The 27,295-nt window shown below is 38.9% G+C and overlaps 1 protein-coding gene across 1 annotated transcript in view; it reads left to right on the plus strand.

Moving 5' to 3' along the window:
- Positions 1 to 26,993, plus strand: part of LOC131364958 (dedicator of cytokinesis protein 2) — a 115,154-nt gene extending 88,161 nt beyond the window's left edge. Inside the window, exons 27-52 of the mRNA XM_058408462.1 lie at positions 8,071 to 8,169; positions 8,452 to 8,546; positions 8,805 to 8,883; positions 10,250 to 10,350; positions 10,518 to 10,576; positions 11,896 to 12,044; positions 12,212 to 12,297; positions 12,570 to 12,726; positions 15,872 to 15,912; positions 18,197 to 18,287; positions 18,996 to 19,106; positions 20,849 to 20,938; positions 21,438 to 21,542; positions 21,689 to 21,830; positions 22,411 to 22,492; positions 22,679 to 22,763; positions 22,849 to 22,935; positions 23,053 to 23,229; positions 23,343 to 23,426; positions 23,514 to 23,651; positions 23,772 to 23,890; positions 24,024 to 24,117; positions 25,420 to 25,521; positions 25,674 to 25,776; positions 25,899 to 26,047; positions 26,591 to 26,993. Of these exons, the coding sequence (XP_058264445.1) occupies positions 8,071 to 8,169; positions 8,452 to 8,546; positions 8,805 to 8,883; positions 10,250 to 10,350; positions 10,518 to 10,576; positions 11,896 to 12,044; positions 12,212 to 12,297; positions 12,570 to 12,726; positions 15,872 to 15,912; positions 18,197 to 18,287; positions 18,996 to 19,106; positions 20,849 to 20,938; positions 21,438 to 21,542; positions 21,689 to 21,830; positions 22,411 to 22,492; positions 22,679 to 22,763; positions 22,849 to 22,935; positions 23,053 to 23,229; positions 23,343 to 23,426; positions 23,514 to 23,651; positions 23,772 to 23,890; positions 24,024 to 24,117; positions 25,420 to 25,521; positions 25,674 to 25,776; positions 25,899 to 26,047; positions 26,591 to 26,647 (2,682 nt within the window). The 3' untranslated portion in view covers positions 26,648 to 26,993. The remainder of the gene's footprint in view (positions 1 to 8,070; positions 8,170 to 8,451; positions 8,547 to 8,804; positions 8,884 to 10,249; positions 10,351 to 10,517; positions 10,577 to 11,895; positions 12,045 to 12,211; positions 12,298 to 12,569; positions 12,727 to 15,871; positions 15,913 to 18,196; positions 18,288 to 18,995; positions 19,107 to 20,848; positions 20,939 to 21,437; positions 21,543 to 21,688; positions 21,831 to 22,410; positions 22,493 to 22,678; positions 22,764 to 22,848; positions 22,936 to 23,052; positions 23,230 to 23,342; positions 23,427 to 23,513; positions 23,652 to 23,771; positions 23,891 to 24,023; positions 24,118 to 25,419; positions 25,522 to 25,673; positions 25,777 to 25,898; positions 26,048 to 26,590) is intronic.
- The last annotated feature ends 302 nt before the right edge of the window (positions 26,994 to 27,295 follow it).

Below are 27,295 nucleotides of genomic sequence, written 5' to 3' on the forward strand. Positions count from 1 at the left end.
GTGTGTGTGTTAATCCTAATGTGTGTCCTGATTTTTACTGCTTTGCTCTGATACATTAGTGTGTTGTACAGATCTCCTGTGCCTGTACAGAAGTCCCAACTCTCAGGACAAGCACTAGGAGAACTGTGTGTGTGTGTGTGTGTGTGTGTCTGGTTCTCATTTTACCTTCTTGACTCTTCAGTGTAGCTGTTCCAGTCTTTAATTTCACACCGGATGTGGGAGGTTTGAGTCTGAGAGAGTAGATCATCGTTAGAGCAGCAGAGCCACAGAAAGGATGAAGGTGAAGGAGAGGAAGGTCAGATAGGGGCCGTGTAAAACAATGATACCTGTTGAAAAGTAATTTAACCGAAAAGCTGTCTGGTTATGAAGCATATGTGTGAAGGGCACATCCATCGTCACTGGTGTTTATCTGTGTGCATATGAGGGTTTTCTCACTGAAGATATTCAAAGGTAAACGACGTGTCAGCGTGCACTAATCACGGCTGAAAATAAGCAGCGACGCACAATGGGACCGGAGGTGTTAGCACTCACCTTGTGTGTGACTCAAGTAACCTCTGTGATGAAGGAAACAGCTTGTGTGTGTGTGTGTGCGTGTGTGTGTGTGTGTGTATGTGTAATAATGCACAGTTATGTATAACTATCCTTGTGGGGGTAGTTAAATTCCATATGATTTGGAAATGAATTCAGTAGTTTACTTTCATAAAATCTTTAACATCAGGCAGCAAGGTTGCTTCGCCTCCTCACTCCTCCACTGTCTAAATTACAATGCTCAGGTTATTGTCTGTGAAGTGTTTCCTCTGGGTTCTCCAGTGTCCTCCCACCTCTGATAACAGGCAGGTAGGTGGATTGGCGATGCTAGAAGTGTGAATGAGTATGAGAATGTGTGTGTCTGTTTCATTTTTAACATCTTTTTGTATAAGAAAAGTTTTAGAATAAAAAAGTGATTATATTTCTCGAAGGAGATGCTCCCAACATTGTGGTCACCACAAAGAACTAAATGCATATGATCTCTCTCTCTCTATCTCTCTCTCTCGCGCACACACACACACACACACACACAGTGTTTCATTAGCATTTAGAATGTCACATGCACACCCACGGACAGGGTGAAGAATGTAGGTGTTGCTGCTGTTTGCTCACTTTAATTTGATTCAGAACTGTGATGAGATCTGGTAATTTTACTTGAGACAGACATGAGGGTGTGTGTGTGTGTGTGTGTGAATGTGGGAGTGTGTGTGGGATGGGGGTGAAGGGAGGGGTGGGGAAAAAAAGGCGGTTGATGGGAAAAATGACGTGAGGAAGAAACAGAAGGCATGTGTTTAGAGAGAATGTTAAAAGGTGAAGAGGAACAAAGAGGTACTGAGGAAAGAGACATAAGCGAAGGGAGAAAAGATGTAGATGAGGTTGTTGGGTCTGGCAGCCTGAGGGAAGACAGCAGTGAACTGAAATCAGGACGAAAGGCGAGTGGACCGTAAAACTCCCTCTTCCATTACACACATGCGCACACACACACACACACACACATACACACACACAGTCCTTCTCTCACTCTCTCAGGTCTGCATGTTCTTAGCTGAGCCCTCCAGCCATTGACATGTCTAATGAGTACCTGTGGACTGTCTTCCTCTTTCTCGCTCCTTCTTTCTCATCATCTCATTTCTCATTTCTCATATGCACTCGTCTCATCAGCCATTCTCCTACACCCCCATTTTTGCAGTATGTCTCTTTTTAAAGGCTCTCAGATATTCAATCTCTTTTATATTTATCGTTCCTGTCTACTTTTTCTCCTCTCTCATTTTTTTTTTCTCCCACGTATTTCTTAGTCCCAATAGTCCTGTCTTTTTTAGTCCTCTGTCTTGGTCTCTTTTTTTTTTTCTTTTTTTTTTACTGCAAATTCTGAAAATGATGTACAGGATAGTAAACAGGAGATTTTACGTAGATCAGGCGAGGCAGGAAGGTACATAAAAGTGAGTAAGAGCAGTTGAAGCCTGTCAGTTTTATTCCCATATAGAGAACAGGACATCAGCAGTGCAGCTATTTCCATAACACTGCTCAAATCTTTCTGTTGTTATAATAAGAACTGATATAGCTCATCTGTATTAATTAATAACAATATAATAATCTACAGCAAAATCATAATATTTTGGGAAGGTCATTTATGGTGGCAGTGGTAGCTCAGGAGGTTAAGGCTCTGGGTCGTTGACCAGAAGGTCGAGGTTCAAGCCCCAACACCACCAAGCTGGGTCCTTGACCAAGGCCCTTAACCCCACCTGCTCCAGGGGCTCTGTATCATGGCTGACCCTGTGCTCTGACCCCAACCCACAAGGATAGGATATGTGAGGAAAGAATTTCACTGTACTGTAATGTATATGCAACAAATAAAGGCAACTTAAGGTCCTTCATGTTTTATGGATATCTGACTAAAGTCTCAAAGAGTGTATTTCATGGGATAGAGTCAAAATAAAAGGTAACCAGTGATAAAGCTGCTGCAGACAGGACTACACACCCTTTAACATGGTGACCCAGAATCCTGTACGGTGATTACCCAGATTTCCCAAACTAAAAAAAAGCATTTCATACATATAATGACACAAGCTATGGATTCTGTGTTGTGTGTGTGGCATATATGAGTAATGTATACTAGGTGATGTCGTGACAGGACTGATAGAACTGATAGATGCAAGTGTGACAATGATACAAGATTGCAGATTCAAACTGCTGAGTTGGAAAAATGTAAATAACAAGACAAGTAAAAATTACTTGAAGGGATAGTTAGCCTGATGTACTACACAGAGATCTGGAGTTGGATCAAAGCACAGAGTTTAGAAAAGCAGAGGCAAAAACCTTATCAGTATTCACAGAGCCATGCAGAGAGGTCAAAGCCCAAAATCAGTCAGACCAGCTAGCAAATCTAAAGGTTGACTAGGCGAAGAGGGATAAAAAAAAAGTGTCTTAGCCTTAAAAAACAAACAAACAGAGAAACATACATGGCAAAAAGGCTCAGTTATACAAATCAAAGGAGACTTTGTAATGAGCTTTCTGAACATTAAGGGTATATAAAGAGTCTTTAAATATGGAAGCAAGAGCTACAGGTGAGAGTAAGTGAAGGCGATGAGGACCTCTGGTGGTGTGGCATGAAATTGTGTCTAATGAGACTGATATTGAAAAGTGGGTGAGACTAGTTCAAGCAAATACATTGGCTAAACTAGAACCTCAGGAATTCTAGTACTGTGTATTCACTGTCAGCATATTTGCCTCGCACCTCTGGGGCTGGGGGTTCGGTTTCTACCTCCCTTCATGCACAGAGTTTGCATGTTCTTCTAATGCACTGGAGGGTTCTTCTGGGTACTCTGGTGTCCTCCTACAGTCCAGAGGCATGCGTGGCAGACTGGATGTCATCTCTCATTCGTCTGTTATGTGTGTGGGTGTGTGTGTGACGTGTAATTGTGCCCTGTGATGTGTTGGCAATCTACTCAGAGTGTCCCCCACCTTGTGTCCCGGGTTCACGGGGATAGACTCAGGGCTCTTTGTGAGCCTGTGTAGGATAAGCAGTTCAGAAAAGTGATGGATGGATAACAGGTACCATGACTAACAGGTAAATGTTGCGATATAGTGAACCAGTTTGGTGTGTTAAAGAAGCCAAGGTTTCTCCATTGAGCAGATATGTGAACTGACAGTTATTATGTTATATCATGAAATATTACTGAAGTGTTCTGATTTAAATATCTCTCCATATATAACTGCACCTTTAAATCTGCTGCTTTTCTCTTGCACAGAAATAAGCCATTAGTCATTTCTTTTAATGTTGATGAATGATGGTAAAGAGCTGAGATGGTGCTAGTGCGCTGAAACATTTTAGAAAGGAGGTTTATATTTTAAGAGAATACAGTATGTGCTAACTTGTATATTTATATTTATGGCATTGGGGAGACATGTTTATTCATAGTGACTTACATTTATCTTATTTTTACAACAGAGTAGTTGAGGGTTGGGGGCCTCGCTCAAGGGCCCAGCGGGAGCAGTTTGGCACTGTTAAGGGGATTTGAAACATGTAAATCAGTAGTCCAACATCTTAACCACTGAACTGTGATGGCCACTTAACCACCAGACTGCAGAACAGTCCAACATCTTTACTGCCACTGCCATTTTTTTTTACACTGTTGTCACCTCTAAATATCCACATGCAGGAAGACAGATTTGTGTTACTTATTTTTCACACCACTTCCCCTCCTTCTAATTATGGTGTCATTCTTCCTGACTTTCTAATTTCTCTGTTGTCCTTGTTCATTTTCTTCTCAACTTTTCTCACCCTTTCCCTTCTGTTTTCCATATTGCGGGCTAAATTTAGTGTTAAACATTAAATGGTGTGTGAATACATGTCTGTGTCCCCATGCATCTGATGCCCATGGCCTCAAAAGTCATGTAGCTTAAATATTCCATTTTGCCGAAGATGGGAATGAAAGATTGCTGTTTAGAAATGAGGCTACGACCTGAAAAAGGAGGGAGGGGTTCGGAAATGTGTTTGTGTGTGTGTGTGTGTGTGTGTGTGTAAGATTGAAGAAAGCAGTAATGTCAGAATGGTGTTGGGATCACAGAGGTCAAGACTCAGGTTTAAATTTCAGGTGTGAGCTTTAGCCATACTGTGTGGTGATACTCTGTTAAAAAATGGGAACAAAATGATGGGTTTCAGATTTAATACCACTAAAAAACTTCTACATCTTGCCTCGTGCACTTGAGTAAAGCCCTTACCCCAGGTAAGAACTGAACCTGCAGTTAAAATTAAGTTGACTTGGCCCAGAAGTGTCATTGGAGAAATATACAGAATGCGACCTTCAACCCAACCTCACAAGTTATATTGTGTCTTAAAGAAAACTGGGTTCTGCACTTCATCCATTTATCCTACACTCTCAAAAATAAAAGTGCCAGAAAAGGTTTTTAGAGTGATATCATAGAAAAAAATAGTCCTTTTTGATAGATGGTTGGTGAACAACTTTTAATGGTACTGCAAGTCCACTAAAAAAATCATAAGCATCACTATAATGTAAAGATTTTAGCAGGAAATTAACTTTTCTGGCCTTTAAGCATCTGTTAAGTGGTTATAAGGTCAGGGGAACTTTAAATTCTTACCTAAAGCCATTGGATTAATCTGAAAACAGGCTAATTACTGTAGGAGCTTGATAATAAATGAAATGCACAAATCGTGGGTTGTGATTTCCAGCACTGTTTTATAACTAAATTAAAATTAATTACCTGGATGCCCCTGGATTTTTTTTTTTCTAACAGCAAAATATTTTATGCAAATGTTTGAGATGAAATTAAAAACAATCAATTATTTAACCCAGACATCAAATATGTAAATATATATATACGGTTGTCTGGTTAATATTCCTAGCAGGTACAGTGTACAGGTTTTTCAATAAACAAAATACAGTAGAATTATAAGGTTCTAGCTGTGCAATGTACAGAGTGATGCATAAGCATCACTGCCTTCCTGATGTTTGAAAGAAAAAATTGTGTATCACTGATGGGCTTAAATATCTGAAATAGGCAACTCAACCTATGTTTATATATATCATTCATTATAATATACAGTATATTCCCGAGTTTGTCCATTCATTCAGCTCATTCACCATTTTCTCCTGATCAGGGTCACAGTAGGTCTGGAGCCTATCCCAGGAACACCCAGGACACTATTTCATCACATGGTCCTTTGCACACACACACACCTAGAGGAAATGTAGTCTTCCTCCTAGCATATTTTTGAAGGTTGGAAGGAAACCGAAGAGCTCAAAACATGGAGAACGCAGACAGTAACCTGAGCTCAGGATGGAATGGGGGACTCTAGAGGTGTGACCCGCTGTGCCACTGTACCGCCCACTGTGATATTTTAGTAAACTGAAAAAGACACTCTAGTGTGTTACTTACATAACTGCAGCACCTGAAGCAAGGGTTTATGTGCAATTTTGTGTGCATATCTGTTTCCATGTACAATGCTAAGCGTGCACGTCGAGTTTTTCCTCAGTGTTCTGCTCGTCTGCGGGGTGAACCATCTGCCCATGTAGATGACTCTTCTTTTTAATGAGATTTGTTACGTAATACAGATTACATTTTATTTTGCTGCTTCATCCCCACAGCACCTGGGTTTGTGTTGATGTGTATCCGTGCATGCATGCGTGTGAGTAAGTGGTAAGTTGTGAGGGAGGAGGCAGGGTGAGGTGTTGAGCGAAATATTTAGAAATTCTGGTAGCATTACTGCCTATTTTGATAGCATATATATCACTCTGTGTGTGTGTGTTCCTATAAGTGCTTGCTTCTTGGTTTTATAAGAGCTTTAAGCTCTAAATTCACCCTCTTGTTCTCCTTCTCTGTCTTTGCGAGTCTGTGCATCTGTAAGACTCTTTTTTTTTTTTAATAATTGATGTTGGTGCACATGCAGTGTGCAAATTTTTTTTTTGCCTTATCAGCTATCTATAATCCTGATATGTATTAAATTCTGTGTCCCATAATGTAACAATTCAAAAGCAAGGTTCTACTACACATTTTCTTTCACTGTATATTTTCCCCCAGTCTTTCTGCAGAAGATAAAATGTTTGCGAAGAGTCCATATTACATTTTTTTTTTATCTTATCCACCCTGAAAGGGTATGTGTGTGTCATATAGCTTTTTCTCTATGCTTTTCCTCGCTCAGACCATCATGCTTAAGCTGAAAGCCAGTAGCAGAGCTGACGTCTGTAATATTCTAAGCATGGTTTTAAAGGACACAGCCACACACAGGGGTCCTTTATCGGCTAATGAACCGCATGTTCTTTATCCCTTAATTAAATTTTCTCTATGATTCCCTCTCTTCAGTGGCTTAATTACTATACACAATATAAAAGGTGTGAGGATTAAATTCCACTCTGATGACCCTCGGGGACTAAAGCTGCTTTGGGGTTTATTTGCTATTCTCGGTGGAAGACACAACTAGTTAAGCAAACATTTCGGCTTGATCTGAACAAATTCCTGAAGTTTGATTATTTTGGACTTGGAATGAAGTTCAATAGCACAGACAGTGGTTCCTGCAGAAAAGAAAGAAAAATTGAGGCTCGGGCTGATTACTTTCTAGCCCAGACTGTAGAACCCTGCAGTCTACCAGTAAAGGGTATCTGAAAGTGTATGTGAAGTACAGTTATGGTTGTAATGAACATGAACAAAGTGGAGTATTTAATCTTTCATTCATTTTTCAAGAAAATGTCTGGGAGTATAACAAGATAGTTTAAGCCTATTATGCAAGCAAATGACACAAGCTAACACAATAAAATTTGTTTGTTTGGTTTGAGCGAAGGCGTTACATCCTCAGTTTGGTGTTCAGATGAAACACAGCATGAGCCCAGTAAAGAATTGCAGTCAACAGTGTGTGTGTGTGTGTGTGTGTGTGGCATGACAACCTTATAATACTATCAATGAGATTAATGAGATTTTGTGATGTAATACAATGCTGAACACTAACCATTTCATTAATGAGCTATAGAGAGAGATGAGATTTTGCCTCTCGTGTGATATTGTGACCAACCGGTAAAGTTTATAAGGCAAGACAAGTACATAGCCTCAAACTAACACAAGGTTTACCCATCATTAAAAAAAGGCAAGAAGGCAAGGCATGAACACACACACACTTACATGTACGTCCTTAGACATGCACACATCATCCTAGTTGAATAACCCCCCTTATCTTACCATCTGCAAACATCCATCTGTCACCCCTAACTTTTTTTTCCCCTCTTCCTTTTCTCTCCCATTCATCATCCTCTCACATTCACACCATGTCACCTAAACAAGAGAAAGGTGCGATAGATGGAGATATGGGAGATCAGGAGAGGAAGGATGAGGGGGAGGAGAAGACAGGCAGGGATAGAGGGCTGTGAAAGAAGGTGCAGATTCATTTCCAATGATGGAAGAAGTTGATTGTTGACTTTCCTCATCTGTCTGTTCGGAAAGTGTGTCAGAGCTTTTGATTAGTTGCAGTCCCTACCGCTAACGGACCACTTTGTCCTCAATCTTCTTCCTTCTACGTGTGTGTCTCTGTCTCAGTCTCGTGTGGTGGCCTGTATGACTGCTATATTGAGTCAGATGGATGATCGACACTATTCCAGCTACATTGAGACCTTCAGCGGTACAACTGACCTAGTGGTGAGAGTACACACACACACACACACACACACACACACACACAAACATTGTCATATTAAGGACGAAATAAGTTATAAAATACAACTTTGTCATTAAAAATGTCCACATTGTAACAGATTTTTATTATTTTTTTAAAAAAGTAATGTTAAATATTTGGAAAAAGACATATTTTATCATATGTAAACTACAGAATGATTATGCTAATGATTTCGTTGCACACCCACACATGCCAAAAATGCACACAGACAAATATGTATAAAAGTTGTATATTTGCTTTACTAGGACTTTTTGATGGAGGCATTTCTGCTGTTCAAGGATTTGATCGGTAAACATGTTTATCCTTCTGACTGGGTCACCATGATCATGGTACAGAACAGGTGAGTACACACACACACACACACACACACCATCTTATATGTATTTCCAACTTTTACAATTTATATTAGAAGCTCACTGATACAAATATATATATACAGATCATTTAATGATAATGTGTGTGTGTGTGTGTGTGTGTGTGTGTGTGTGGGTGCATATTCAAGCAGTATTAAGGTGCTTATCATATGTAAATTGTGTGGGGTTTTGATAAACGGATTAACTCGATAACGGATAATTGAAAACTCTCATTTTCTCGCTAGAGTGTTTCTCCGCGCCATCAACACCTACGCTGACACCATGAATCACAAGTTCCTGGACAACAACAGCTTCGAAGTGCAGGTGTGTGTGTGTGTGTGTGTGTGTCACACATTCAGTTATTTTCCATGCTTAAAGTCTGGTAAAGTTTTCTCTTGGTGAAAGGAGTTTATGATACACTGTAGGACAGTGATACAGTATGATAACAGTATGAACAATCGCCATGAAGTACTGCCTCAGCAGCTGCTTTTTTGCTCTATACCTCTTCATTTGCCTTCTTAATGATCAGTGAGATATAGATGTGTGTTCTTATGAATTTAAATGACACCCTGGTCGTGAGCTTGTTCTGAATTCTGTGATTAGTTGTGTAGATTCCTAAAAGTGTACATTTATACTAATATGACACACCCACATATGATATCTGCTGAGATGAATAAGCATAAATAATCCAATGCAAATATTTCCATTACATGAGTACACTTTAGAATTCTGACCACATTTGAAAACCAAAATGGCTTTATTAGGTGTACAACATATATGCAATCCTTAAAAAAGCGACCTTAGTCCCAGAGGCAGGGGTAGCTGAGTGGTTAGGATGTTAGATTACTGATCAGATCAGAAGGTTGTAACTTCATCTGCCACTGCGGGGCCCTTGAGCAAGGCCCTTAGCCCTTACCTGCTCAGTTGTATAAAAGAGATAAGTGTATGTTGTCCTGGATAAGGGCATCTGCCAAATGCTGTAAATGTAAATGTCACATTGATTCTTGGTGTATTCTTTGGTGCTACAGGATGATGGGGTTTCTTAAACTGAGAACTACTTTTTTTATTTTAAATAAAATGGTTTTTATAACAACAGCCCATCTAAAATGCATGGGTGGAACATGTGTGGAGCAAAACATTATTACAGCTTTTTCAGGATAGAGCAATTGTGCAATTTGTCACAGTTTAATCTTTTAATATCCTGTTTTATGAATATAATTAATAATGATGGTTGTGATATTCACATGCAGGAACTTTGCACATGTTTATGGCATTAAATAAACAGTGGGTTAGCCGAAGTACATATTTGTTAACCAACCTTTTGACACTTTATTTTTAATATTTTATAAGACGTTTGAACCAGCATACAGACATACTGCTCTGAGAATGCCTGGTCTCATCTGATCTAGAAGGCTTCACAGAATTTAGTATACAATAAAAATTGTCAAAGGAATGGATTGTGTGCATAAGCTCAGTCACTGATGTCGATATCAGTCATTTTAAGATGACCTTCAGTGAACAACAGTGTATCAGTCATGAAAATGAATCTTCTACAATGAGTGGAAACTAGTTAGAAGTGGGGACTGCTAATATGGAATATGAATGAATTTTAGAAAGCACAGGAACATGATATCTTTTCTACTTTCTAATCTATCTCTCTTTCTCTTTCTCCATCCGCCTTTTTTTGCAGTTGTGGAATAACTATTTCCATCTGGCTGTGGCATTTATTACCCAGGAGTCTTTGCAGCTCCAGCACTTCTCCCCGACTAAGAGAAACAAGATACTGGCAAAGTGAGACACTAGAGGCCACACACACACACACACACAGTCGCAGTGTCTGTAGGAAGTGTATGAAATGTGGAAATCTGCTGCTGCAAACAAACATACAGAGATTTAGATTAAATGAAATCTGCTCTCTCTATTTCTACCCATTTTTTGTGTCTTGTTTTCTTTCTCAGATATGGAGACATGAGAAGAAAGATTGGTTTTGCTATCAGAGACATGTGGTACAGGCTGGGTAAGTTTGTGTATGTGAGTGTGTGTGTGTGTGTGTGGGAAAAGCAGTGGCTCTGTTATGCCATTTCACAAGTAAGGTCTGGGTCCATTTTGAAGAAGCCTCTTCTGTCTGATCATCTTTGATCATCCAATGATGAGACATTTCCGTCCTGATAGGAGCGGTCCCTTCCAGGATGACCACATACCGATCCACAGGGCATGAAGGTCCTTGAATGGTTTAATGAGGATGAAAAAGATATGCTTTTGCCTCATTAGATCTCAGCCCAATTGAATGGCTAATGGGAATTTTTGCTTTTTTAATTTTTAATCAATTATTCACCTGTATATCTGAGGCAGTTTTGAGATTCACAGCTCCAGCACTTCAGTTTCCCTGTATTAGTGTGGAATTTCTTATGTTTTCAGTGCAGCATTTCTCTGGTTTCCTACCCCATACAGATTTAGATGAAAATCCTTAATCAGCTTTCTGTTTCTCTAAGCTGAGTTTCTACCATCTGATAAACATCACACACACAATATATGTTTTATTCATCAAACTGTGTGTGTCATGTCTGTTAGTTGAAAGCACAATTAACCCAAGGTTACTGGCTGCTAATCAGCTACACTGAAAATGTAGATTTGTAATTAGTTTTTTTTTTTCTTCTGATTTCTGCTAAATTAGATAAATTGATTAAATGGGTGTGATTAAATGAGTGTGATCGCCAGTCCAGGTCCTCTAAGTCAAGGTCGCATCCTTATTAATGAATCCCACTCACCCATTTTACTGTAGTTTGATGTACAGTTTGAGTGTGTCAGAGAGGTCCAAGTAAAACTTTTTACAAGCTGCTCTGAGAATCCTCGAAGCACTCATTAACCTGTTGTCATGTTGAAGGGAGCAGACCTGTCACAAAATCGCTGCACTTTAAAAACACTTGAGGCAACAGAGACAGAACAGGTGTCTCATCATGTTTCTCTCCAGACTGATTCTTAGTGCACTTGAGCTCTTTCTGGTGGAGGAAGTTGCAGAGGATTGACCCAGAGTCAGGCCTCTAGGGCACATTTTGCTAATTGTAAATGATGTGTTTGGTAGGAAATGAGGATAAGTCCTGGATGAAGTGTCTCAGTGTAGTTAAGCTAGTTTTGCTGTATAGCATGTAGTGCAGCAGGTCAGAATCTCAGCAGAGGGGCTTTCATATAGCTGACTTACATTTATTGTAGACTTGTAGTTTATCTAGTTATATTTCTACAGTCACTTTTGTCAGATTGACTTTCAGCTGCATGCCAATTTCAAAACTTATTGTGAGTGTAAGTATTTATTTGTGTGTGTGTGTGTCTGTGTTGCAGGAGTGAATAAGATCTGTTTCATCCCTGGCATGGTGGGGCCGATACTGGAGATGACTCTAATCCCCGAAGAAGAGCTTCGCAGAGCTACAATACCCATCTTCTTTGACATGATGCAGTGCGAAACCAATCACTCTGGACACTTTAAGAAAGTACATACTTTTTCTCTTATGTGAACACACACACACACATATAAAGATGACTGATGGATAAATGTAATGTAATGCAAATACATATGCTTAAATGTATAGTTCTTTGCTCAAGCAACTGACACACACCCCCCTCTCTCTCTCACACTCTTTCTGTCTCATGTTTTTAGTTTGAGAATGAGATCATCCTCAAGTTGGATCACGAGGTGGAAGGAGGGGGCGGAGACGTTAGATACATGGAGCTACTGCAGACCATGTACCTATACACACATACACATTGCTGACACTTTTACTTCTCTCATTTGTTAACACACACACACACACCGTCTGATTTGATTTATCTGTAGTGTCTCTTGGTTGACTTTGCACCTAGAAAACAGAAAGCTGTGTTTTCTGATAGACTTTAGGCCAAAACATCCATCCACTGTTTGTGTGTGTGTGTGTTTGCTCATTCATGCATATGTATAACATTTTGATTTGAGTGTATATGTATTCCTAAATGGTGTGTGTGTGTGTGTGTCGCTGTAGAGTATTAGAGTGTGCCCAGGAGCAACTCCACCTTTTGGCAGAGGTGCGCAACTTTGTTTCCTTGGTGACTGGACTACTGGAACGTCTCCTTGACTACCGCACGGTGATGAGCGATGACAGCCGTAACAACCGCATGAGCTGCACTGTCAATCTATTGGTAGGTCTCATAAACCCATGTAAGCCCTGCCCACCAGACCACCATCATATCTAGATTTAACCATCAATCATGCTCATGACTGATCAGTTGAACAGTCAGTCTGTGAACGTACAGTTAACCTGGCTTTCATCCGTCCGTGTTTTTACTCTCTTCTCTTCAATCTTAAAGATAAGGTGTAAAGTATCTAGTGGTTTTGGAATGGTCAGATGAAACTTAGGGGCCATACATAGAACGTTTTTTGAAAAGCAAACAGTCTTACAAAGATTTAACACCTTTTGGTGTTCATTAGAAGCCTGTTTGGAAGAATTTAATAAACCTTCAACTCTAATATACAGTATATATGAACATTTACAGTGAATTTATTATAAAGGCTTTAATTTTGTACAGGTTTAATGTTTCTCATTTTTGTCTAATCTCAAGTTTTCAAAACCAAATTTGAACTTCCAAATGGCTTTTTCATTACAGACTGTCAAGACACTGTCTTTGCTCAGACATGAGGACAAAATGATAAATTCCTGACTGTCTCATTTCTTTATGGATGCACTCTATAAATGTCACCCTTCCTCACATACATAAATAAGCTACTTCACCCGACTACTAAATAAGGGAAAACTGAACATTTTTTTTGTCATGAACAATGTGGCTAGTAAAAGCAGATCACACATTCAATTTCTTCTCAGAAACAAACAGAATTAACAAAATCCATAGCATAACTTCAGAAAACAGTTAATATAACGCTGTTTGGATGTGAGAAATTTTTCTGAGATAAATACTGTTGTAGAGACCACAAAAAGACACATTTATTGCTAGTTCTTTTCGCCAGCTGGTTATTTCTACCACGAACATATCAATAGAAACATATCTATAACTGAAAATCTAATATTATTTTAATTAGTACAGTGTGTTGAGAAAGCACACACAGGACTTTTAAAAAGGAAAAGGCAGGAGCTGATATGTTTGAATATATTTGCTTAGAAAGGTATTAATAAGAGCAAATATGTCACTTCTCGGGTTATCTACAACCTGAAAGATAACAAAATATATCAGACACATGAATATCTATGTATGCCGTGATTGTATGCTGTTTTATTTAGCATTTTTTTGTTATGAGCCACAAAATATGAATGGTTCTTAGCCTGTAATCAGGCAGCTACAGCATCTAATCATGGCTTGTAGGTACACCACTTTCCACATTGTCATCATTTTCCTAATCAGCCAGTGATTAAAATGAATCATGTGCTTTTCAAATATAAACAAAACCCTTTGCTTTCCTTTCATGTTATCAAGGGCAGTAACTATACACCATAATTTAGGATCTAAGTTTGAATAAAACTTTTACAGTATAAATGTTCTAGATAACTCATTGCTCGTATTCTCATTGTAGTTCTGCATTCAGGGAGAGGCGGATGATGTTTGTTTTTGGTAAGGTGGATTCAGAACAAACCTTTCCTGGCACAAGGTGCGGCTATAGGCTTGTTTGCAGGCAAACTGAAATGAATGGATTGGATGCCTCTGCCGCAATTTGGGAAATGGGCGTCTTGCTAAAAGGCACATTGGCAGTGTTGAGTGAGCAACACAAATTGCAGTATCGTAACCCTCCAGCCCTTTTTCTATGATTCCCACCGAAATGGAACCTGTAACTCTCTGCTTTTACTTCTGAATCAATACCAGCTAGCGAATCAGGCACAACTCACACTAGCCAACGTCACGCTGATACACCAGCCAGTTGTCTGATGTGACTGAGCTGGGTGATTAGCGCTCTCTTTCAAAGTCAGCAATATCAAACTCGGTTTCTGTCAAGGTCACATTGCCATTTTTAGTTTCTCCTTAAAACTACCATGAAATGGGGGGGGGGCTAATTCGTTTCTGAGACTTGCCATCAAAGGCTTAGTGGTCAGCAGGTCTGTCTCACGCTGCCAGATTCCCGCCTCTGCCCATGCATGATTTGCATGTTCTCCCTATGCTTTGTGGGTTTCCTCTGGTTTCCTTTGCTTTGATCTCCCAGTCCAAAAACATGCTTCGTAGGCTGACCGGCATGTCTAAATTGACAATAGTGTCTTCACTTCAGTTTTTCCTGACCCTGTGCAGAATAAGTGGTATAGAAAATGGATGATCTTGTTATCAGAAGTGCTCCTACTCCTACTCTATAGATTAATATCAGAGGCTAAATCAATTATCCTGGCTTTTGGCTTAGAGGCAAAAAAAGAAGAAGAACTAAAATAGTAGCTGATCAATTTTATTGCAAGTACTGATTCATTTAATTACAGTTTCTAATGTATTTAGATGTCAGTGATACCCTTTAACATCTACAACTGAAATGATTAATGCAGATTTACAGAAATATGGATCTAGACCCAGATGCCTAACGAGCAACATGAAGAAGAGGAACTAAGGGGAAAAAATTCATGCTTATCTGGGTGATGTTGGGAAAAGTGAGGGTTTGATCCTTACACTACACAGAAAAATAATGAAGAGCCAAAAAAGCATGAAATGCATTTGATATACACTGAATGTTAGGTGGCACATCGGAGTCTTGAGATGTGCAAGCATTTTATTGTTCAAATAGAAAAATATGCGATAAGGAAAACTTTTTTTTTTCTTCAAATGTCGTTGTAGCTACACTGGTGACTTTGGGGAAATAAAAAAGATGAATGTAACTGACAGGGCTGGAATTTGGGCACAGTATACTGTAAGACTGATACTGCTCTATTTGGAAGATGCTGTGTGTCATCGTCGTATAGACTGTTTCAATACTATCCTTTATAAGTTTGCTGTATTAGGCTCTCATGGGAACACCCGTGTCCTACAACTTTAAGACAATGATGCTTGAGCAGTTTCCATATTCACTGGAGCAGTAAAGGTGCTTTCCTTGGCTGTCTTGCAAACCATACAACCTGGAGGAAAGTGTGCTTAAAGGAAACCTCCACACTGAAACACATTAAATAGGTTTACACTGAAATAATTGTGATGTGCGTAGCGATTCCGATGCTCATTTCTTTATTGATCTGCTACTTTTGACGCCTCATTACAAGAGGAACATTATTAGTTCATTTACAATGGTTAATAGTAAAGACTGACACACACACATGCACACACACATACACGAATATGTAAGCTAAGCATTTCTTTTTCTTTCTTTTTTCAGAATTTCTACAAAGACATCAATCGTGAGGGGATGTACATCAGGTAATTTGGTTAAATATCTTGTTGTGTGTGTTCATGCATGCTATTTTGCTTATAGATAGTGCTTAGTCGGTGCTATTTGTCTGGAGTGAAAAAGAAAAATGAACTGAAGCATTTGAATGGATATTCAACTCTGCAGGAAAGGCAGAGTTTTGAATCACTAAGCGACAGATGAAGTGATTGACTTGAAGAATTCAAAGATAGGGATAAATGGGATGGAGATAGAAGGACAGAGACAATGAGGTAGCCAGTATGTGGCAGAGATGGATGAAAAAAAGACAACAAGTGTGCATATGGGAATTAACAAGGGAAAAACAGAGTGATGGTAGAAGAGAGGTAATGAAGGGAATCAAACAGCAGAAGTCCAGAAGGGGTTATGCATGTGTCTGTGTGTGTGTGTGTGTGTCTGTATGTGTGTGTGTGTGTCTGTGTGTGTGTGAGAGAGAGAGAAAGAGAGAGAGAGAGAGAGAGATAGGCGGCAGGGGGTGGTTTGAAGGAATTAGAGTAATGGAAATTGTACACTGCAGGTAATACAGAGCAGGGGAAGGGTGCCTTAGCAAGGAATAAATCAACACAGGTGATATTGAAAGAACGTGTGAAAGAAAAGGCATGATGAAAACTGGTAGGTAGTAAAAATATAAGAAAATCAGATATGTCTAAACCAGATGTCTGTCTAGTGTTGCTTCATTATACTTTTATGTAGCGTAACCTTATTAACTCCATAAAGCTGTGGATGTGTGTAATGCCTCTCTCTCTCTCTCTCTCTCTCTCTCTCTCGGTCTGTAACATGCATATTTTAACCAGAATACAGAGTCCAGGTGCCCAGGCCCTGCTGCTGGCTCATATAGTAAATGGTATTCTTAGGAGAAAAGCAGAAATGCCTTAAACTCATGCAGGGACAGGTACTTTGGTCTCAGCATGCAGTTGTCTATAATATTCCCAAATACCTCTGCTGGTATAGAGCGACCATATTGCAGTCTTAAGTGACACCAAAAAAAGCTGTTACTCTGATTCAGAGAGAACAAAGTCCATCTCCACCCCAATTCCCAAGAATCTTGTTGGATCAAAGTGTGCCAGGTGCCTATTAGAGCGAGAAAGAAAGGAATTTCTTCTTTGCTGTTTGACATACAGCCCCCTTAGAGGCACATTAAACTTGGATGACTCTGTGTCCGAACAGAAGGAGCCTGGCTAAAGCCTGACAAATTTACATCACACATTAAATTCACAAAGAGACCAGGTTGAATATTTAAAGCCAATACATGCAGGATGTCCCAATTCTGCCATCCATGCAATGATTCTCATAAGTTCTCCCTCTTGACCTTGAGCTTCTACACTGGTAAACGAATCCAGCTTTCCTTTCAGAGTAGATGGTTTGCCCTTGATTCGTATGACAGAAGACCTCACACCTCACAAGTCATTCTCTAGTGGCAGAGCAGCCTTCATTGGAGAGTTGAGTTAGCACTGGAGTCCAATTCCTACTGAATCATTTTCTTACAGCCAGCAAGAACATGGCATTACTCCAGCCCTTGAAGCCTCTTTGTTTATCAAGAAGAGATTCATTTTTTCAAGATTAGTTATACTTTATTATTTACCTTAATATCGATCCTGACCTTCATTTTTATTTCTATTTATTGGTTTGGCAAAATTTATATCATTATTAACTTACAGATGAGGCAGAATGCAAGCTGAATATAAAGTCCAAGTACCTTCCTTAATCTCTAGTGGTCACTAATATACAGCCTTGGATTGGACATGTGCAGAAATCTCATCTTTTTTTATTTGTCCTCTTTCAACCTTATCCCTAGATGCAGAAGATTCAAATGCACAAGTCTCGCAGTGCAGAATTACTGCTCCAACACTACCCTCTTATGGAAAGTGTTGTAAAGTACATTTTAATTGTTTACACTTGTGAGACTAGTGAATTTGGCATGCCAGATCCCTTTAACATGCATGCAGGGTTTAATTCAAATATTAAATAGTCTTATTATAATATTAAATAAAATGAAAAGAGATATGATCATGAAATATAATTATTTGAGACACAGCAGATTCCAATGGCTTCTTATTGAGTATGTTGCTCTCTCTCTCTCTCTCTCTCTCTCTATATATATATATATCTATATATATATAGATGTGTGTGTGTGAGTGTGAGACAGAGAGAGGGAGTATTCAGACCCATTTTTGTATTCTGAGTGATGTAGCACAAATGTGTGCTTTGATAGACTTGTGTGAGGTGTGTAAATGTAGACAATGGGATCTTGAACATTTGAGTGATTGCATGTCACAGGTACCTCTACAAGCTACGTGATCTTCATTTGGAGGGAGAGAACTACACCGAGGCTGCATACACCCTTCTGCTGCATTCCAAGCTGCTTAAGGTACACACACAGACATACACGCAGACTAAAGCAGATCGTTGCAGACCTGATCATGCGTGTACACTCACACACACAGAATACATTACTGAAGAAATACTGTTTGACCTCTGCCACAAGGTCGCCATAGTAATAAGAGATACTTTAGTTTGTGCAGTGGCAGTTCTTAGAGAGGAAAGACGTGTCGTTATTGGCTGATTTACAACAGTCCCTGGCCACGTCCAATGGTCCTTTGTGGGTCGCAGACTAGATTTATGAATTCACATCAGCTCCTGCAGCCAAAACACCTGAATTTATAGAGCTCATTGCATTGTCTCTCATTCTCTCTCTTTCTCTCAGTCTGTGCCACGTTTGATTGATGTAATCAGCAACGTGCAGTTCATTCATTTGTGCTAGATTGCATTCTGAGTGATGTGGTTTAACTCATAATTCTCTGGTGAAGACAACAATTTGGGTTGTCTTCTCTTTGTCCATAGACCATAGACATCCTCTCATCATGACATCCAATTGCATATTCATATATATATATATATATATATATATATATATATATATATATATATATATATATATATATATATATATGAATATAACAGATTACTCTATCAAAGGCATTGATAGGTATAAGTTTGTATGTCACTTATAACTCACTTTATCATCTTATTTCTAACTGCATTCTCCTCTTTCCAACACACACATCTATTTCCGTAGTGGTCGGATGAGCAGTGTGCACCTCAGCTGGATTTCCAGACTCCTCAGTCACAGCGGCAGCTCAAAGAGACACTTTACGACACCATCATCAGCTACTTTGACAAGGGCAAGGTGCTCTGGACATTACACAAACCACACATCTTCAGCATATCTAAATAAAGTGCTCCGTAACCAGAGCTGTTGTGGATGCAACCAGCATGATCTTAATCTTAAACTCAACACAACTTAATATTCGTGTTACATTAAAAAGCAAAACAAGTTACAGAAATACAGCTACATGTTCATTAGAGACACTTCATCAAGCACATGGTACCAAAATGTCATTACTTTTTTATTTAGTCCCCCTATTTAGTTTCTATTTAGTAAGTATGAGGTACAAACTGCAATGTAATTATTTTAGGCTGCAAGAAGGAAAGTACCAAGACAGTTCTACTGAAGCACATTGAAATGCTAGACAGGTTGTAGCTATTAAGCAAGTAAGTGTGTGGTGGTAACACAGGGGACTCTGCTAGATCATTTGGCTCCATAAGCTGAAGAAATCTTTTAATGAAAGTTGTACAAGTGTAGCAACAAATCTGAAGCTGATTTCAAACAGACAGTAAAATCTGGTGTAAAAGTGAAAATGCTTATCCTTAATAAGCAAGCTAGAGGTGAGGGTGTCCAGGAAAAACTCCCTGTACTGATACTAGAAAGAGAGAAACCAGACTCAAAAGGGAAGCCGTTCTTATCTTGGTGACACCGGCAACTATAACTCTGGTCTGTATGGTCAAGGTGCAGTTATGTAACCAGGAAATTCATTCTAGTATTTAATATGATGTTGAAGTTATCAGCTGTTCACTGATGAGTGTTTGTGGCAGTTGCAGTCCTGATGCTATCATAGCAAAACTGTACCACGTACAGTCCAAAGCCATCTGTATGGTTCTGCAGCTAGTGAATACTGCTCAAAATTGTACAAAGAAAAAAGAACCAGCACAAACGAGATCAAATAAGTAATGAAATCCTAATTTAACTCAAGATAGCTTGACCTCTGGTTGTCTGAAGGGGTATTTCAGGGAGACGCTGTGCCTGTTGTGCAAGCGCTATAAAAATGGTAATAGTGTTTAACTAAATTTTACAGACATTGTTGAGAGCATACAAGTGTAGTGAGGAAATGATAATGGGAAACTTGTTGAGAGTTAACAGAAGCATACAGTAAAGTTAATCATAGTGAAATTTACGGTGTTCTATATTTTTCACCACTTTCATTAAAACCAGCAATCCATGTTACGTTTTTATTAGTGTATATTCTACACTAAACGTTCAGATGCAAAAAAAGGACTTTCTGAGGTCCCAGCAAATCCAATAAATTCCTTGTACAGCTAAGGTTCAGCTCCATTTGTGAACTACAGTGAATTTCAATCAAAGAGGAAAAATATAACTGTTATACTTGTCATGCAGTTTTCACAAGAAAAGGGTTTGATGTATTGGGTATTAGAAAGTGTAGACAAAGTGCCAGTGCAGATTTTGTAATGCTGGATAACCCAATGCTAGCTTATTTCCATTTTAGAGAACGAATTCCTGATCAAATGCAGTTGGGAATCAGTATTTCATTTTAAAAGACTCCAATTTCTCTGTCCATTTCTAATAACTTGTCCAGCACAGTGATATTAATAGCTAGACCTTGTCTAGTGTTTCAGTGGACGTTAGTTAACCGTCTTTTAATCTGTAACACCTGGAGATTTTCTACCATGAGAAGTCAAATGAATTTTAGTCCATAGCTATAATTTCTCTCGATTTACACTGACCTTCCCTGACCTGTGTTCTCTTTTCTCACCCCCTTTGTGTGTTTATGTTTTCATACATGTGTGTTTTAGATGTGGGAGGAAGCCATTTCTCTGTGTAAAGAACTTGCAGAGCAGTACGAGATGGAGGTCTTTGACTATGAACTACTTGGCCAGAGCCTGGTAAACACACCGAAGCGCACGCACACCAATTTTTCAGCTTTTTTACATAATATGTCGTAAGATTTATGAATCTTGGATATGCACCATGTAGTCATTACTCCACACCTGTCATTCCCTCTAAATCATTGATGGCTAGTTTAATCACCTTCTGCTGAGGGGAAGAGAACGACTTAAATCCACACTGATGAAGGGAAGATTGTTCAGAAGAGTTACTTTAGCTTTCAACTTGCTAGAATTTAGGCTAATTAATCAGGCTGTCTGAATGTTTTAAATGAAATGAGACTCGGATAATTAAATGAATCTGTTCTGTAGCTAAACGGGGTTTTTTAATGATATCTACCATCTTCAGGAAAAAAACTTTCATCAAATTGGATACATTTTTTTTTGGTACTTTGCCTATAAATGGGTAAAACCTTTGCCATTTTTCCTTTCTTACTGTGACAATAAAGTGTTTTCTTCAGTGACATTTTCAACTGTATTACCTGATGTCTTCATACAGAAACAACAGGCCAAGTTCTATGAGAATATTATGAAGATCCTGCGACCCAAACCAGATTACTTTGCTGTTGGGTACTATGGCTGTGGCTTTCCTCAATTCCTACGGGTCAGTGTTTGCTTTGTTATGTTTGTGTGTGTGTGTGTCTATGTATGGAATTTGTTTCCCATGAGAATGAATTACATTTTATTGTGCTTCTGATGGCTTGATCAGATCGAGGTGTTGGGTTGTTTACTCATGTGCTGTAACTGCAGAACAAGGTGTTTATCCATCGTGGGAAAGAATATGAGCGCAGGGAAGATTTCCAGAGCCAGCTGATGAGTCAGTTCCCCAGTGCTGTCAGACTTAATACAACTACAATGCCTGGAGATGACATCAGGAATTCCCCATTGCAATGTATCCATTAAAGATAAGACACGCTGTATCACAAATCACAAACAAGTACACACAGAACAGCAAAACAAAAAAAAACACAAAAACAAGCACGGTGTGACAAATCGCTAAACCACATCACAGAAGAATTGAATTCTAGAGGCTCAGCCAGAGATAAATCAACACTTGATGTAGCGTTTGATATTTAAATGCATGGATAAGATTAAGATGAACCAATTTTATGACGATGAAAATGGCTTAATATTGTCGATTGTATCACTAGACATAGAATTAATTTATTATTTATTAATTAAATAATACTTATAACTATCTATCAATTAATTAATTATTATAATTATAAATTACATATTGAATATTAAATATATAAATATTAATTATTGAATTAATTTAGAAATAAATCCTGTAAAATAGTTCCAGTTCTTAGCTTAATATTTATTTGCTAAGAGTAAGGAAATTATGTATTTTTGCTGGACCGTAAACCTTGGAGTGTGAATTGTAAAAAATGGCATCATATGTTAAGCAAAATGCAGTTCGTTATAAGCTCGTCTTTGTCAGTGTACCATTCTTAACATGGCGTTTTCAGACATCCAGTGCTTCACTGTCCAGCCCGTCCTGGAAATCCCACCCCGCCTGATGAACAAGCCTGTTCCTGATCAGATTATCAAGTTAGTATAACAATAATCACAATATTGTACAATAAAGTTTTATGAAAGTAACAAAGACAATATTGGATTTTGTTCAATGTTATATGAATGCCGTAATATGAAAAAGTACAAAGTCACGTAACTTGTTGTGGATTTGCATGCTAGACCATGTTTATAGTTCTTTTACACCTCTTTACTTGTTTCTAGCTTTTATAAGTCCAACTATGTTCAGCGCTTCCAGTACTCCAGACCTGTAAGGAAGGGAAAAGTGGACCCTGATAATGAGTTTGCTGTGAGTCACGATCTATTGCTGGTACCCATACTCACATAAACACATACACAGGAATAACACTTCATCTCCCTAATGTTTTATGTAGTCTATGTGGATTGAACGCACCACTTTCTTCACTGCATACAAGTTGCCAGGGATCCTGCGCTGGTTCGAGGCCACAAACATGACTCATGTGAGTATCGACCACTAATATGTTAGACAGGCACTCGTTTTAATCAGCATTGTTTACTGACAAATCAAAGATACATTTGTAACCGTATATCTCCTGCTTTACCACCTTTCCTATCAGTCGACTGTGAGTCCTCTGGAGAATGCCATAGAGACGATGGGAAGCACCAATGAGAAAATACTTACAATGATCAACCAATACCAGTGTGACGAGAGTTTACCCATAAACCCCCTTTCCATGCTGCTTAATGGCATCGTAGATCCTGCTGTCATGGGTGGCTTTGCCAAGTATGAAAAGGTGTGTGTTGGATTTTGTGTACTAAACCATTTCACTTTCATATCTTTGCCAAGGGTGCCAATAATTGATGGAGGTGACTGTACAAATGACCTGTTTTTGACTTGCCTTTTAAGGCATTTTTCATAGAGGAGTACACACATGATCATCCAGAAGATAAAGAAAAGCTGCACCGCCTCAAAGACCTCATCGCCTGGCAGGTACACGAAAAAAAGTTCCATTGCTTATCCAAACACCTAGCTCTTTATAAAACTTACTGAAGTGGCAGGACATGTGTACCCCTGCAGATCCCCTTGCTGGGCCGAGGTATCGCTCTGCATGGCAAGAGAGTCACTGACGACCTCCGACCTTTTCATGACCGGATGGAGGACTGCTTCAAACAGCTGAAGAAGAAAGTGGAGAAAGAGTATGGAGCCAGAGAACTGGTGAGATAATGGGATAGATAATAACATGTGGTTCATTACTCATCAAGGGGCTAAGTAACATAAAAGGAGGAAGTTTTATTTTCTGGCAGTGATGTATTTTGTTTTATTCCTAACTGCTAGCCTGACATGGATGAGAGAAGGTCCACTCGTCCACGGTCTGTCCTTCGCTCAGTTCGGCAATCCATCTGTTCGTTAGCAGGATCAGAATGTGGAACGCCCACTAAGTTACACCCAGACAAGTAACTACACCCTGACATACAACACACTTACAGATTCAGTATGAGTTTTTTATTTGAATGGATATATGTATGATCATTTCTATTCTTGTCCAGTAACATGGGGTTCTCCCTCTCTCTCTGTCTGTCCTTGTAGTCTGTCTCTGGACTCAGGGCCACTCACGCCCACCTCCCTGCCCCACTCGAGTGGTAGTATCAGTGTGATTGATGAGAGCGGCACTGAGGTAGAGGTGAGAACCTACACGCTTAATACTAGATCCAAAATTCAGTTGCTAAAAAGGTATTTTTTTTATTATTCAGATTAAAATGTCCTCTTTTTGTCTGGTTTTGTTAATATTCTGGTGTCTTTTATTATACACTCACTAGCCACTAATATGAACACCTGTACATCTGTGTGGTCGGTGGTGCCAGATGGCTGCATTGAGCATTTCTGACACTGCTTATTTCCAAGGGGTTATCACACAGAACAGTTTAGAGGGAATGTTGCGAAAAACAAAAACAAAGAAACCCTTCAATGAACAGAAGTTCAGCCATGACAATTCTCAAAGTAAAGTTTAAGCATTTATTGATTTACTGCATATTTCAAACACCAAGATACACATCTCATTTATACAACTGTGGGTTAGGGGCCCAGCAACAGTAGCGTGGGGGTCCTGGGAATCAAACTCACAACTTTCAGATTAGTAGTCCAACACCGTAACCACTAAGCTAGCACTAACCATAGTGATGAAGATGGAATGTAGGTAGGTTTGGTTTTGGTGAATAAAATACCAGAGATATTAAGAAACATACTGCTGTGAGGATGAGAAGGATGAGAAGCCAATTCGCTTGTTGCACTCTGGATGTTAATCGGGCTAAACAAAAGGGCTATATGGATGGGGAAGCATAGCAATAGGCCCATGTAAGAGTGTTTGGAGAACCAATCAGCACAGAAGAAAGAGTTTCATGGCTGAACTCTGCATTTCTGAAGGCGGTAACCTGCTATTTGATGGTTAATGGAGCATGGCAAGAAGCCTACAGTAACTCAAATCAAAACTCAGAGCTCAAAGCAGCTCAGAATGCAACAATTATGCCATTTATTTTGTATATTGCATGAATGAGTACAGATATAGCTAATAAACTGGCAAGTGAGGACATTCTTACATTTCATTTTATTTGTAATCTTTTCACTATTTAAATTAAGCTGGACTTAAATTAGTGGTTAGCCTGTTTACCTCACACCTCCAACGTCCTGGGTTTGAGTCTCGCTCCTGCTTACTATGTGTGGAGTTTGCATGTTCTCCCTGTGCTTGGTGGGTTTCCTCCCACAGTCCAAAGATATGCTTCTAGGCTGATTGGAGTCTCTAAGTTGCCTGTAGTGTGTGATTGAATGAGTGTGTGTGTGTGTGTGTGCCCTATGATGGGTTGCCACTCTGTCCAGGGTGTATCCTGCCTCGATGATTTGTAATAATGACAATGGTTTTACATCTTTCGTTTCATTGACAATTTAACCAGGACTTCTCATTCTCATTTCCATGACTTTTTTTTTCTAGGTGAAGTTAAGGAAGTCCAAAAAGAAAAAGAAGTTAAGTCGAGGCAGCATGATCTTCATCAGCGAAGAGAAAGAGAGAACGAGCACCCTGGATCTCAAACGGGTTCGTCATAGCAGAATTGCTTCACTAAATAGTTTTGAAGTGCAAATAATTCACTTGATTTCATACGTAAAGGAACTTCATCTCACCTGATAGATGCATGAGATCCTTTTTTTGAAATGTTAATGTGTACTTAATTTTTGGTTATGTCTTAGCTGTCAAAAAAGCAGGAGTTCCGCAGTGATACAAATCTATCAGAGCCCAGTGAACAGAGCAGCCTGGCCAGTATTAACTCCAGATCACTGCCTACTATTACTGGTACACACGAACACACAAAAATATTGTTGGACTTCATGTCATAAATCTTAGTAACTAAAACATTGTAGTTTATCAGTATCTATATAAACGTCCACCACTCTGTATTTTCATGTCCTTCATAGGTCTGGCTCTGACAGTAGCCAATGGCAGTGAGGATTTGGACTCAGCACGCTCTAAACGGGACAGTAAGAACATGTCTGCACATCTGCCTTCTGACCGCACCAGTGACCGGCGCTCCAAAGGAGTTATTAACCTGCTCTTTAAAAGCAAGGTAGTTTATTTTTTTAAAACACGTAACACACAATAAATTATACATGATACCTTTTCAACGAAGCTAGATAAACAGGACTTAAACAGAAGCTATACAATCAAATGTACTGATAGAGGGACTTAAAACAAGTAGCTAATTATGTGAGTGACCAAACTGAAAGGGAAAATTTTAACCTACAATAGAAAAGTTCAACTGAAATGTGTAGCGCTGCCCTCCGACGGTCAGGTGGGGGATTGTTGAGGGTATCCGTGACATACTGCTTTTTAAAAAATCTAATGATATAGCTTCTATTGCAAAAAAGGAGGTATTAAAATGCATATAAACATGAAATGTTCTCCAAAATTATTTTGCATAAATGTTTACTGATGGAGTTCAACAGCTCTCTGACAAATATCCAGTATAATGGAGTTTTGAGTCACACATTGCCCAGGGAAACATGTAGGAAATTAGTCAGACCTAATCAGACATACACATGCAGGAGATGAAGATTAGATAGGAAAGTATTATCTCTAAGTTGTTCATACATGTGTTTGTATTTCACAGCCGAAGGGCGAAGATGGCAAACCTGCATCCGATCCTGCTGGAGAGACTCGTTTTTAACTCTCTTGCCAAAATGATTTCCTGGACCTATACTCTATATACCTATAAAATATATAAAGATGATCCATTCTTTAATAAGAAGCAATGATATTTGGGTTGTAACTTTTTTAGTATTACCGAAATAATATTGAGTATTAAAGCCAAATACAGATGTTTTGTATTTACAGTATATTGCAGTGCCTTTCAAAGCAAGTCTGGAAGTGTGGAAGTTTCATGTGTAAAGATGAATCTTTGTTGTTATATTACTCTAAATGCCATATGAACCTTTAATGAATTATTAATATCAAAATGCTAAAAGTTTGAATGAATTGCTAAGCTGTATTTTTCTTTATATTTGTCATTATTAAATAATTACAAAAAACGATTAAGAAATGTCTGCTTTGTTATGTAAATACATCTTTCAGTATGTCTGTCAGAATTCTCGTGATAAAGACAAATCAGTCAAAGGTAATTAATTTATGATAGAATTCAGTTCATCTTGCATCCTTTCTGGCATCTGCAACACAGTGTATAATAATAACAGAGATGTTCTTGGAATTATGTGAAAGGGCAGCTGGGAGACATGTAGCTAAGTGGGTAAGGTGTCTGACTAAGGTGGACATCTGATCAGAAGGTTCGAATGTAAATGTAATGAGGAACCAGGGAGCT

Source organism: Hemibagrus wyckioides, linkage group LG14 (assembly GCF_019097595.1).
Source record: "Hemibagrus wyckioides isolate EC202008001 linkage group LG14, SWU_Hwy_1.0, whole genome shotgun sequence".
Taxonomy (NCBI): Eukaryota; Metazoa; Chordata; class Actinopteri; order Siluriformes; family Bagridae; genus Hemibagrus; species Hemibagrus wyckioides.